A 14,526-nucleotide genomic window follows, 5' to 3' on the forward strand; every position below is an offset into this window, starting at 1 on the left:
TATCAGTATGGATGTCACACCACTTCCACACTTCTTCAAGATTTCCCAAACTAAGCTCATAATATTTCCAACTCTCCCCCCCCCCTCCCTTCCCTGACTTCTTCCTTGGGATCAATGGCAGAACTGTCATCGTCCCATCCCATACCAGGGCACTAGGTTTAATCCTGGACTCTGACCCCTCATTTGGGCCCCACAACCAATCACTATCTGAATATTGCCACCTTAACCTCTGTTAACATTTAACATCTCCAAAATCCTCCCCTTTTTACCTGATACCACAAAACTACTTATTCACTCCTTGGTCATCTCTCGACTATTTCAACTCATTGGCCTATTTTTACCTAGGCTAACCCCCTTTCAGTCCATTGTAAAAGCTGTTGCCAGACTCATCCACCTTACCAACTGCTCAATTGTCCACCATCCCTTTCTGCCATAGCCTACACTGGCTTCTGCTCTGCCCCAAGCTACATCACAAACATCATCTCAAAATAACAACCAAACCTCCTCCTAGGGCAGTGATGGGGAACCTTGGCACCCCAGATGTTTTGGAACTACATTTCCCATGATGCTAAACTACACTGCAGAGTGCATGGGCATCATGGGAAATGTAGTTCCAAAACATCTGGGGTGCCAAGGTTCGCCATCACTGTCCTAGGGCCTCCTGCTATCTAGCTCCCTTACCAATTCCTTCCATGCTCTCCTCTAGGATTTTTCAAGAGTCTTTCTCATCCTTTGGAACTCTCCTACTCTGTCCACCTTTAGGTGATCCCTGAAAACTCAGCTCATCCCTCACATTTTGTATCACTTCACCCTCCCTTATGGATTGTAAATTCTCACAATTATCATATTATAATCCCCCTTGTATTGAATTGTATTGCAAGTACACTGTCTCACTTTATTTTGTAAAACCTTTGGCCTTATATAAATCATAAATCCTGTATAATAATAATTATATATATATATATATATATATATATATATATATATATATATATATATAGTAGGAATGATTATGCCTTGCAGTGTATGCCTAATAACATTCAAGAAATCCAGCATAAAAAAAACTGTCATTTGAAAAAGATTACAGCCACCGTTCATGAACTTCTTGCTGGTGGTTATGTTGCACACTGGGATTGATGGACTAGAGGCTTTTTGATAAATAGTTTATGTTCACTTTGCAAAGTGAATGTTAGGCTGGCCATACGCAGTGCAAATTTCTTTCCTGGAACCACAGTTCCCCTATAAACACAGTCAGTGCTGACTTCTCCCGGCGGTATGTTTTGGGTCATTGTCATGTTGGAAGACCCATCCATGACCCATCTTCATTGTTCTGGCTGAGGGAGGAAGGTTTTTATCCAAATACATGGCCCCTTCCATTGGCTCCTCAATGCGGCCTGTACCTTTAGCAGAAAAACAGACCCAAAGCATAATGTTTCACCCTCTGTGCTTAACTGTAGGGATGGTGTTCTTAGGGTCATAGTCAACTCTTTTCTTCCTCCAAACACGGTGAGTCTAGTTAATGCCAATGAGCTTAATTTTGGTCTCATCTGATCACAGCACTTTCTCTCAATTCTTCTCTGAATCATTTAGATGTTCATTGGCAAACGTCAGATGGGCCTGTACATGCACCTTCTTGAGGGGGACCTTGTGGGTGCTGCAGGATTGTAGTTCTGGGCTGATCCCTCACTTTTGTCATGATCATCCTTACCCCATGCGGTGAAATCTTGCATGGTGCTTCAGACTGAGGGCGATTGATGGTTATTTTGTATTTCTTCCATTTGCGAATAATCACTGTAACAGTTGTCTCCTTCTCACCAAGCTTCTTGCTGATGGCCTTGTAGTCCATTCCAGCCTTGTACAGATCTACAACCTTGTCGTTGATGTCCTTTAACAGCTCTTTGGTCTTCATCATGATGGTGATGTTTGAACGGAAGAAAGAAAGAGATTCTGTGGACAGATGTCCTTTATACACAAACAAGTTGTTATTAGGAGCACCTTCTTATATTGACAGGGCTATTCTGTGTACTACATGAGCACATACTGTAGCTAGTCTGTGGAAGACAGAATTATTGTTGGTTGGTAAGGGATCAAATACTTACAGTGCATCTGGAAAGAATTCAAAGCACTTCACTTTTTCCGCATGTTGTTATGTTACGGCCTTATTCCAAAATGGATTAAATTCTCTGTTGTACTCAAAATTATACAAACAATACCCCATAATGACAATGTTAAAGAAGTTTGTTTGAACTCTTTGCAAATTTATTAAAAAATAAAACCAAAAAATAAAAAATCACATGTACATTAGTATTCACAGCCTTTGCCAGGACACTCAAAATTATGCTCATGTACATCTAGTTTCCACTGATCATCCTTGAGATGTTTATACAACTTGATTGGAGTCCATCTGTGGTAAATGTAGTCAAATGGACTTGATCTGGAAAGGCACATACCTGTCTATATAATGTCCAATAGTTAAAGTGGTTGTAAACTCTCCTTGATAAATTTTCCCAGATGCAATTATCAATAAGCACTGTACACATTGCTCTTTATGAACTGATCCTAACCTACTCAGTTTGTTTGTAATCTGTCAGGTTCGTTTTCATGACGTCACTGGTGCATGCACATATTCCCCCTCATTAACGGCACGCTCATTGTGCCGTTAGTCCATTCATAAATGTGCATCTTCTCTCTGTGGCACTGTTCAGAGATCTTACAAGATTAGTGTCATTCAGTTCCTGAAACACCCCATGTGACTAGCAACGTCAGTGGGTGTAAACATCAGTAGATTACAAAGCATCCCAGAGCAAGAAGATCAGCTGCATTATATAATCAATTGCATTTTACATGGTTAAGAAAGCCCTACATAGTTAACAAATGCTGAAATATTTGCCCACTTGCCTGTGCCTCAATAAGCAGGAGATGGTTGCTATAGCAATCTCGAGTGAAAATGAGGCTTGGCTGCAACATAACTGATGGTCACTCTGACAGAGCCCCAGCTTTTCTCTGTAGAGAGAGAAGAACCTTCCAGCAGAACAACCATTTCTGCAGCACTCCATCAATCAGGCCTGCATGGTAGAAAGGCCACATGGAAGCCACTCCTCAGTAAAAGACACATGCCAGCCTGCCTTGAGTTTGCTAAAGGGCACCTGAAGGACTCTCAGGCCATGAGAAACAAAATTCTATGGTCTGATGAAGCAAAGATTGAATTCTTTGGCCTGAATGGCAAGCATCTGGAGGAAACCAGGCACCACTCATTACCTGGCCAATGCCATCCCTACAGTGAAGCATGGTGCCGTGCGGATGTTTTTTACCTTCAGGAACTGGGAGACTAGTTAGGATTGAGGTAAAGATGAATGCAGCAATGTAAAGAGACATCCTTGATGAAAACCTGCTCCAGGACCGCAGACTGGAGTGAGGTTCATCTTCCAACAGGACAACGACCCTAAGCATACAGCCAAGATAACAAAGGAGTGGCTACATCTCTGAACAACCGGACGTGACGTCACTTGGACTTGAAATTGGAAATTGTGTCAATGCGTTTCACCCTCCCACAGGGAGTCATAAAGGACCTAATTTCTGGTTCAAAGAGCCGACTTTAAATGCAGGAAAATGGTCACCTCCCCCTTATTCAGACAATAGAAAAAATCAATGGCCATTTTGTCGGTTAGAAAAAAGTGTGTCGTCCACTTATTAAATGTTTCCCATAAAGAAATTAGCTGCCATTATATTGTTTGGATGTTAGTTTCTCACATAATGAGGGAAACTCTAATACAATATAAGTGGTACCGTTATTAAAAAATCTGTTATAATTTTTATATTCAGCACAATTCCAAATAATAAAAAAGAGGAAAGAAAGGAAAAATGAAAAAAGAATGATAAATAAAAAAAAAATTTGAAATAAATTCATTTATTTTTTGCGTGGAATATAAAAATTATAACAAATTTTTTAATAAATGTATCACTTATATTTATTTAATAATATTTTTACATTTGTATTTGACAATGAGGTATTAATGTAATGTTCTACATGGAGTGACGTCCTTTGGACCAATTATTGTTTAAACACGGGAACCAGCATCACGATGGGCGGAATTGACATTCTATCAATATACTGGCCACCAATTTCCCTATGTTTACTTATAGAAATCAGCCAACTGACATCCAACCAATATAGAGTAATGGCCGCTAATTTCCCTATGGGAAACATTTAATCAGTGGATGAGACAAATTTGTCTAACCGAAAAAATGACCACCATGATTCTTTCTATTGGCTGAATAAGGGGGAGGTGACCATCTTCCTGTATTTAAAGTTGGCTCTTTGAACCGGAAATGAGGTCCTTGATGATGCCCTGTGGGAAGGTGAAACGTGTTGACGCAATTTCCGGTTTCGAGTCCAAGTGACGTCACGTCTGCTTGTCGGTGGAATGCACGCTAGCATTACTGCACTTTATTGATTGGAGCACATCGATCACCTTTTTATGGACATTCACCCAATATTAATTGATTAATTAATTTATATTATGAGCGCTGTAATTCATTTACTTTCCATTTTTTTAAGTGCATAGCACTTTATGTACAGCAGCTGCAATTTATATATTATTCAATATTTGTTCACATTCATCTTTTCTCACTTCTGGCAAAAGTATATATATATATGTGTGTGTGTGTGTGTATATAATAATAATAATAATAATTATATATATATATATATATATATATATATATATATAATATTATTATTATTTCAGTTTTGTAAGTTTTAGCTTCATTGTGGTTCATTTGAGGTGTCAAAAAAGTTAAACCAATACTATAAAGTATAATTAGGTCATTGTAAATGTAGTATATATCTAACCACATTTTCCTTTACTTTGCAGTGGCAGGCCATCTCCTTGACTGTGATTGAGAAGGTGCAGATAGCAGCTATAATACTGGGCTCCCTCTTCCTTATTGCCAGCATATCCTGGTTAATCTGGTCTTCTCTCAGCCCCTCTGCCAAATGGCAGCGTCAAGACTTGCTATTCCAGATCTGCTACGGCATGTATGGCTTTATGGACATTGTCTGCATAGGTGAGAGAAACATGGATTATGCATTTGAATAATGCCTTTTTTTTAGGATTCACATTTTATTTACACATACAGCCTATAAAAAATAGTTTTTATAGGCATAACAGTTTATATAATCGAAAAAACAGCAACACTCTAATATCCTAAATACTGGATACAAAAGATACAAAAATAGGTGTGTTGTCCCTTTAAGTGCTCATAAAATGTATAATAGTTTACATATCACAAATAACATCAGTGTGAAGTCAATAAAATGAATGAAATTAATAAAAATAATTTAAAATCAACAATTGCTATGTAATAGTACCCCAAAATATGATACCTTATACCGAAAAGTGCATGAGTGTAATGTCAATTAAATAAACTAATAATGTATTCTATTAAATAGTATAAAATAAACCAAAACCAAAATTCATGCTCAAAGTCTATAAACCACAGCCAAAGTGATGCCATGAAGAACAACACTGCAAACTTTGTGAACTTCCAGGAGCTCCCATACCAAATACTCAAACTTTTTCCCAGAGACCAAAGACTTCTACACTATAGGAGGTCAATGCAGCTTGTATTGAGTAAATGAATGGATCAGCAATCTCCATCACTAGGCAGCTCCTGTAACTCCAGGGGAATCCCACATTCTCTCCCCTCTGCTCAAATAATGAATACAACCATGGTAAAGAAGCAAAGCAGCCACTGTAGTACTTTCATGTAATCATGTTTATTGTGCACTACGAGGTACTTGCAGTCAGACTCAACAGAGAGACGTGCAGAACGCACAACAATTTTGGGAAAAAAAATGCACAACCTGTGTGATGATGTCAGGCTTAAGCTCCTTCCAACATGTTCATCCGCCACCCACCCAGCCACATCATTCATTCACAGTCCCCTTTGCGGCTTTTGAGTGCTGTGGTAGTTTATTAATGCTTCCTATCAGTGAGTATCTGCTTGCCCATATGAGATACGAGTAAACAGATACACTGAGAGATCTGCAAGAGTCCTGCATGCTACCAGCAATCTGCTGAGATCGCTGGTACAGTGCTTTACAGGCTCCCAAAACCAAAAATGGTAATTGCACATTTTTCTAGTTGCAAAAAAATGTGCATTTATTAATTAAAAGGTAAACTTATAGGTAAACTTATCCTTTAACCACTTCATCCCTGGAAAGAATTTGCCCCCTTAATGACCAGGCCATTTTTTGCTCTACGGCACTACGTAGCTTTAACTGATATTTGCGCGGTCATGCAACGTTGTACCTAAACAAAATTGATGTCCTTTTTTTCCCACAAATAGAGCTTTCTTTTGGTGATATTTGATCACCTCTGTGGTTTTAATTTTTTGCGTGATAAAGATAATTTTGAAAAAAAATATTTTTTTTTTACTTTTTGCTATAATACACATTCCCAAAAAAAACACAACAAATTGATTCATCAGTTAGGCCGATATATATTCTTCTACATATTTTTGGTAAAAAAAAACAATAGGCGTATATTGATTGGTTTGCGCAAAAGTTATCACGTCTACAAACTATGGGATAGATTTAGGAATTTACATTTTTTTAAAATTATTTTTACTAGTAATGGCGGCAATCTGCGAATTTTAGCAGGATTGGAACATTACGGCAGACAAATCTGACCCCAAATTACACTTTTTTGGGACCAGTGAAATTATTACATTGCTATAAAAATGCACTGATCCATGTATAAATGACACTGGCGGGGAAGGGGTTAATACTAGGGGTGGTCAAGGGGTTAACACTGTTCCCCTGGTGTGTTCTAACTGTAGGGGGGTTGGGCTGGCAGGGACATGACAGAGATCACTTTTTCCGATGACTGGGAACAGTAGATCTCTGTTATATCCCCTGTCAGAACGGGGATGTGCCTTGTTTACCAAGTCAGATCCCCATTCTGCCTCTGTACTAGGAGATTGAGGGTCGCTGGCCGACATCTCGCAGCGAGCGTGAGCACACGCCACCCACAACTGCACCTGTGCGAGCCAACGTACAGCTAAGGCGATTTGCGCAGGAGAGCCAACCTGCTGCCGTATAATGACAGCAACTGGTCGGCAAGCAGTTAAATAATATCTGGTGATTCTGCCATGAAAGTCCTTGTTCAGACACTTTCCTGTTATTAAGTGACAATGCTCAATATTTTTTTTGTACATAAGCTAAAAAAAAGTTGAAAAAAGGTCACTGTCTTTGAGTGACTGGCAAAAGGCATGGAAATCAGAGATCTCTTTGCATGTAAGACCAGCTTCATAAAAGTCATTTTTTTTTATTTTTTTGCTTTTTTGTCTTTAACCACTTGCCGACCGCCACACGACGATGTACGTCGACAGAATGGCACGGGCAGGCATATGGGCGTACCTGTACGTCCCTGCCTTCCCGCGGGTGGGGGGCCCGATCGGGCCCCCCCGGTGCCTGCGGCGGTCGGTATTCGTTCGGGAGCGATCCAGGATGAGGGGGCGGCCATTCATTCATGGCCACCCCCTCGCGATCGCTCCCGACGAATGAAAATGCTCCGTGACATCACTTCCTCTCCTGTAATGTAAACACAGGAGAGGAAGTGATGTAATCTCTCCTCCGTGTCGGTATTTTTCGTTCCGACACCGAGGAGAGAGGATCGGTGAGTTGCACCAACAGGACACTACACAGTAGAACATGCCAGGCACACTCACACCCCCCCGATCACCCCCCCAATTACCCCTGCCCCCCAGTCACAGTGACACCAATGTCATTTTTTTTATTTTTTTTGCATTGGTGTCATTTGTGACTGTAATAACTGTTAGGGCAGTTAGGGTTAGCCCCCTTTAGTTCTAATGTACCCCCCTAACCCCCCCCAATAAAGGTTTAACCCCGTGATCACCCCCCGTCGCCAGTGTCACTAAGGCTGGGTTCACATTGCAGCGGTTTATGAGAACAAATGTGATTCGCACCGCACTGCAGTGCAAATCACATCCGATCTCTGCGATTCGAGTTCAGCCATACAGATAGTATGGCTAAATTCGCGCCGCACCCGCCGCAAATTCGCACGGGCACCCTTTTTTTGGTCCGCAGCAGAATCGGATCGCATGGGTGTTCACACCATGCGATCCGAGTTTGCAGATCGCACCGCGATATGCAAACTGATCTGGGGGTGTCATTAACATTTCACTGACACTCCCAGCAGTTCGCATAGGGCAGTGTGAACTGCCGCCGGGAGGCATGCGATGCGGGAACCCGCCGCGGATTTGTGGCGTTCCCGCATCGCTCCAGTGTTAACCCAGCCTAATAAGCGATCATTTTTCTGATCGCTGTATTAGTGTCACAGGTGATGCTAGTTAGGCAGGTAGGTATTTAGGTTCGCCGCAGCTTTTTATAGCGCCAGGGACCCCCATATACTACCGCATAAAGCCCCCTGATTGCCCCCTAGTTAACCCTTTCACCAGTGATCACCATATAACTGTTACAGGTGACGCTGGTTGGTTAGTTATTTTTTTATAGTTTCAGGGCACCCGCCATTTATTACCTAATAAAGGTTTAACCCCCTGATCACCCGGCGGGTGTCATTTGTGACTGTAATAACTGTTAGGGCAGTTAGGGTTAGCCCCCTTTAGTTCTAAGGTACCCCCCTAACCCCCCCAATAAAGGTTTAACCCCGTGATCACCCCCCGTCGCCAGTGTCACTAAGGCTGGGTTCACATTGCAGCGGTTTATGAGAACGGATGTGATTCGCACCGCACTGCAGTGCAAATCACATCCGATCTCTGTGCGATTCGAGTTCAGCCATACAGATAGTATGGCTGAATTCGACCGCACCCGCCGCAAATTCGCACGGGACCCTTTTTTTGGTCCGCAGCAGAATCGGATCGCATGGGTGTTCACACCATGCGATCTGAGTTTGCAGATCGCACTGCGATATGCGAACTGATCTGGGGGTGTCATTAACATTTCACTGACACTCCCAGCAGTTCGCATAGGGCAGTGTGAACTGCCGCCGGGAGGCATGCGATGCGGGAACCCGCCGCGGATTCGTGGCGTTCCCGCATCGCTCCAGTGTGAACCCAGCCTAATAAGCGATCGTTTTTCTGATCGCTGTATTAGTGTCACAGGTGACGCTAGTTAGGCAGGTAGGTATTTAGGTTCGCCGCAGCTTTTTATAGCGCCAGGGACCCCCATATACTACCGCATAAAGCCCCCTGATTGCCCCCTAGTTAACCCTTTCACCAGTGATCACCATATAACTGTTACAGGTGACGCTGGTTGGTTAGTTATTTTTTTATAGTTTCAGGGCACCCGCCATTTATTACCTAGTCTCACTAGTGTACCCCTAAATTTAGGGGTGTCTACTTTCCAAAATGGGGTCATTTGGGGGGGGGGGTTTGTGCCATCTTGGCATTTTATGGCCTTCAAAACTGTAACGCCCTTAGAAAGCCTGAAGGCGGTGCTTGGTTTTCGGGGCCCCGTACGCGGCTAGGCTCCCAAAAAGTCCCACATATGTGGTATCCCCGTACTCAGGAGAAGTAGCAGAATTTATTTTGGGGTGTCATTTCACATATGCCCATAGCATGTGTGAGCAATATATCATTTAGTGACAACTTTGTGTAAAAAAAAAAAAAAAGATTTTTTTTTGTCATTATTCAATCGCTTGAGGCAAAAAAATAAAATATTCAATGGGCTCAACATGCCACTTATCAATTTCCTTAGGAGGTCTACTTTCCAAAATGGGGTCATTTGGGGGGGTTTTGTACTGCCCTGCCATTTTAGCACCTCAAGAAATGAGATAGGCAGTCGTAAACTAAAAGCTGCGTAAATTCCAGAAAACGTACCTTAGTTTGTAGATGTGACAACTTTTGCGCAAACCAATAAATATACAGTTATTGACTTTTTTTTTTACCAAAGACATGTGGCTGAATACATTTTGGCCTAAATGTATGACTAAAATTGAGTTTATTGGATTTTTCCAATAACAAAAAGTAGAAAATATCATTTTTTTTCAAAATTTGCGGTCTTTTTACGTTTATATCGCAAAAAATTAAAATCGCAGAGGCAATCAAATACCATCAAAAGAAAGCTCTATTTGTGGGAAGAAAAGGACGCAAATTTTATTTGGGTACAACATTGCATGACCGCGCAATTACCAGTTAAAGCAGCGCAGTGCCAAATTCTAAAAAGACCTCTGGTCATTTACCAGCAAAATGGTCCGGTCTGAAAGTGGTTAAACTACGTTTGTCACCCAATATTAATAGGTTGGTTTTTAAAACTATATTGGTCATACAGCCTTTTAAAAATAGGACTTATATTTATAGTCTGACATTTGCTATTTAGCCACGTAACTGTATGTTGCACAGCCAAAGAATCAGGACAATCATACATGATTTATATCATGCAAGTTTTCAGCGCTGAGATTCAATGGTCTTCTGTAGACTTTGCTCTGTTTTGTGGAAATTGTGGCACTGAGTAGCTGGAAAGTGGTTTGTCAAAGCAGTTAACAGGGAAAATACAAGTATACTAGACATGGTGTTTTTAACCTATCCTTCATCCTAACATAGGCAACATGACAATCTTCCCCTTTCCATAAAATTAATTGCAGAGAAACCCATGGTGTTCTTGGGTCAGGTGACCAATATGCTCAAGATTAGGATGTGTGTATTCCACTGTTGAACCAAAATATGCCACAGAGAAATTAGAACATGTAATAGACACTACTCAAATTAGATCTCTAGCTATAACCTTTTTAGTTTTGGTTAGAGTTTATAACCTTTGTTATGCGTTACTTGTTTTCTGAGTCACTGTTGGGGAGTGTTCCCTACCTGCTGACCACCAGGTCGTTGCTGTGAATCGAACTTCCTCCCCAGAGTGGATCATTCATACTGTATACATCTGCAACAAATCCACTAGGAAGTCAAGGAAAATATAATAAACCTCTCCAAAGCAATATACAAAAAATGATAGGGGAAACAGGAAGTTCATCTTACAGAAATGTCATGTATGTCATCAGAACAGGAAGTGAATAGAATTCTTTCCATCAGGGATCTAAGGAGCAGTAAATTGTGACAAAGGAGCTAACACTTTTGAAATACTTCAAAACCATACATCAGTATCTGAGCACTTTTACTAGTGACATGCAGGGCTTTTTTTTTTCTCTGAGAAAAGGTGCAAGAGGTCACCCCCCTCCCCTAGATCACACTTGTCCCCTCCCCCTGCCCACCTCCTAAAACTGCCCCCTAGAACTGCCCCTACCCCCAGAACTGCCTCCTTTAGAGAACAGGGGCTTTACAAGTAATTTGCATGAAATTTGTTAATTAAAACCAATGTAGTAAAATTTAAGAAAAAAACTTAGAAATATCCAGCACTTACCAGTAAGCTTAGAGGCACTTGCAGACGACATTCTTATCATATGTATGTTCTCTGCTTCTCATATTAGTAGCAGCATGATGACCTAAAAGTAGCCATGAGTCAACATATTTTTTTTGTTGTGCACTACCGACCCATGCTGGGTAGTTGAAAAGGGAGTTGAGTGCTCTTGCGCACCAGTGCTCTGAACCATATGTAGCACTGACCCCCAAAGGAGCTGCTGGTTTTATTGGGCTTACCGTTAGCTTCTTGACCTTGTCTCCGTCTAGGGTTTCCAGTGGTAGATGACCCAAAGAAATGCAGATACTGACACTAGATCTTCTTTTGGATTATTTATTTAGAAGATAAAACAGTCTCTTAATGAAGAGTAGAGGGTTTAGGAGAAAGTTCAGGTACTTTTGGACTGCAAAAATAGAAAGTCTCTTATAGAAGAAATCCAGAGAATAACCACAGCTGGATTCTCACAGCCTCCCGATAGACCTCCTCTCACTAGGCCTAGCAGCCGGTAGGGTGTTAAGTAAAGCAAAGTCTCTGCCACAGACTTGGATGTGAATTACTTGAGAAAAGTCTCTGCCACAGACTTGAGCGTGAATTACTTGAGAAAAGTCTCTGCCACAGACTTGAACGTAACCGAGGGTCATAGACAAATTTTAGAGAACTATCATATGGTACCAGTATCTCTCAGCCGGTCCGGCGATACCCTATGAATGTGAAACCAACCTTGTACATGGCCTGCTCCTCAAGAGTCCTCCTCTGGATGCTTCTCCAGTTGCTGGGCCTCTCCTTAGATGAGACGGCACCGGACCACCATTGAATCCTCAGGCCTCGATATCCAGTCAGACCTGTCCCTGCAGTTACTTCGCCTGGGGCTATCCAGCCCCGAGACTTGGAATTGAATGGATCCACACCCCAGGCCAGGGGGGCCATGGGGGCTGGTCCGGAGGACCAGGACCAAACAGACAGAAAATATCTCCTGGACCGGAACCCTGAAGCACGTGATGTCAGTACCTTAAATACCACCTCCTAGAGTGAACAGCAGAAGAATACTCCCACTGGGCTGGTTCAGAGAAAACGTGGCACTCAATACACCCAGATAAACTGCATGTCATGGTTATACAGTGATCTTCCTGTGTTTGCTTACCTCCCCTCATGTGTTTAGACTAAGAAGCCAGCCACTTCCACCTGGTGGTTTTTATAACCTCTCCTCTAAGCATGGCTCCACCCCAGGCCCTATCAGGGAGCCCTATATTAACCTGTGCACTGCAGGCCATCAGTGCTGATCAACCATTGTGTATTCCTTTGTGTGTTAGCTTCCTGTTTCCTTCCATGTGCTCTTCTACTGTTTTCCGTTAACGACTTTGGCGTGTTTTTGACTATCCCTGTTTGCCTGTGATCCTGACCTTTTGGCGTGTCCCCGACTATTCTTGTCTGCTTGTGGCCCCGACCTTGGCTTTGTCCCTCACCATCCCTATCCTCCTGTTGCCTACTGTGGGTGTGATCTGGGGGACCCTGGGGGTTGCAACCTGGAGCCAGTTGCAGCCAAGTCCATCCTCACTACTAGAGGCGCTGGTGAACACCTGCTGGCTCTTAGACACCATGCCCCAGGGAATCTTATGCTCTAACCCCAGTGGGATCTGTCCCCCATCTGCAGCAGTCAGCCGTAGGGTCCACAACTTTGCGATGCACTCCTGATCCCTACGGTGTGCACCTGTCACCTCACCTCAAGTTGACCTGACAGTTTGCTCAGCCATGGACCCGGCTGACGTGCCGCTTCCTGCAGTCGATCCGTTGCAGGGCTTAGTTCGCAGACTTGAGACCCAAGAATCGCATCAGACCCAGATGATGCAATTCCTTCAGGATTTGGCATCCTGTTTTGAACAGGCTCAGGCCTCATTAGGACCCCCAGTTCAACAACCGCAACCGCTATCTGCTGCTGCACCTATCGCATCAGTCGCAGCCACACATTCATTACAACTACCAGCTCCGGTCCGTTTCTCTGGGGACTCCAAGGCTTGCAGGTGGTTCCTCAGCCAGTGCACAATTCATTTTGAACTTCAGCCCCAAAACTTCCTGTCCGATCGGGCAAAAGTCGCATATATCATATCCCTCCTGTCCAGCGAGGCGTTAGCTTGGGCCGCCCCTCTGTGGGAACTGAATGATCCAGTGGTTTCTAGCCTGTCTGATTTCTTGAAACTTTTTCGGAATATCTTTGAGGAACCGGGTCGTGTCTCCTCAGCGGCTAGCGCTCTTTTACGTCTCCGTCAAGAGTCCGCGTCTGTGGGACAGTATGCTCTTCAGTTCCATATCCTCACAGCTGAATTGAGCTGGAATAATGAGGCCCTAGTTGCAACCTTTTTACATGGCCTCTCTGATAGAGTGAAGGATGAATTAGCAGGAAGATCCCTTCCTGCTGATCTGGACAGTGTCATCACCTTGTGTAACCAGATCGATATTCGCTTTTAGGAGAGGGCCCTGGAAAAAAGACGCCAGCACTCCCCGTTTTTTAGGCAGCCTGAGCCCCCAGTCCCTTCTCTTCGATCCGAGGAGCACCCCCTGCCTGCTGAGGAACCTATGCAGTTGGGCCGGACAAAGTTATCTCCCGAAGAACGTGCTAGGCGCAGAACTCTGGGCCTATGCCTCTATTGTGGGGCCAAAGGTCATTTCCGTGATACTTGTTCTCTTCGTCCGGAAAAACGCTAAGGGCTAATACATCTGGAAGGTGGAGTATTAGACCCTGAAATATCATCTTCACCTTCTCGTGTTCTCCTTTCCGTGTTGCTTCATGTCGGTGCTTCCTCTCGTTCGGTCTCAGCACATCTGGATTCCGGAGCCGCTGCCAATTTCATGGATTGGGAAACTGCATCCTCCATGAGACTTACCCTTTTGCCCCTTACAACGCCATTGGTGGTCTTGGCGATTGATGGCACTGTTCTCCCAGGGGGACCTATCTGCTTCCAGACTCTTCCTGTTAAGATGTCAGTAGGGACACTCCACCAGGAGTGGATATCCTTCCTTGTCTTACCTAAGGCTTCATCTCCTATCATATTAGGTCTTCCTTGGTTATGGCTCCATTCTCCACACGTCGACTGGTCATCCGGTCAGATCCTGGCTTGGGGTTCCTCCTGTTCCTCTTC

The 14,526-nt window shown here is 43.2% G+C and overlaps 1 protein-coding gene across 1 annotated transcript in view; it reads left to right on the forward strand.

Moving 5' to 3' along the window:
• The window catches only part of MARCHF9 (membrane associated ring-CH-type finger 9), a 238,714-nt gene that overhangs the window by 210,465 nt on the left and 13,723 nt on the right, over window positions 1–14,526 (forward strand). The window contains exon 4 of the mRNA XM_077483655.1: window positions 4,875–5,067. Within this exon, the coding sequence (XP_077339781.1) occupies window positions 4,875–5,067 (193 nt within the window). The remainder of the gene's footprint in view (window positions 1–4,874; window positions 5,068–14,526) is intronic.

This window comes from Lithobates pipiens, unplaced genomic scaffold (genome assembly GCF_037356315.1).
Source record: "Lithobates pipiens isolate NorthernLeopardFrog02 unplaced genomic scaffold, aLitPip1_a1.2 Scaffold_16, whole genome shotgun sequence".
NCBI lineage: Eukaryota > Metazoa > Chordata > Amphibia > Anura > Ranidae > Lithobates > Lithobates pipiens.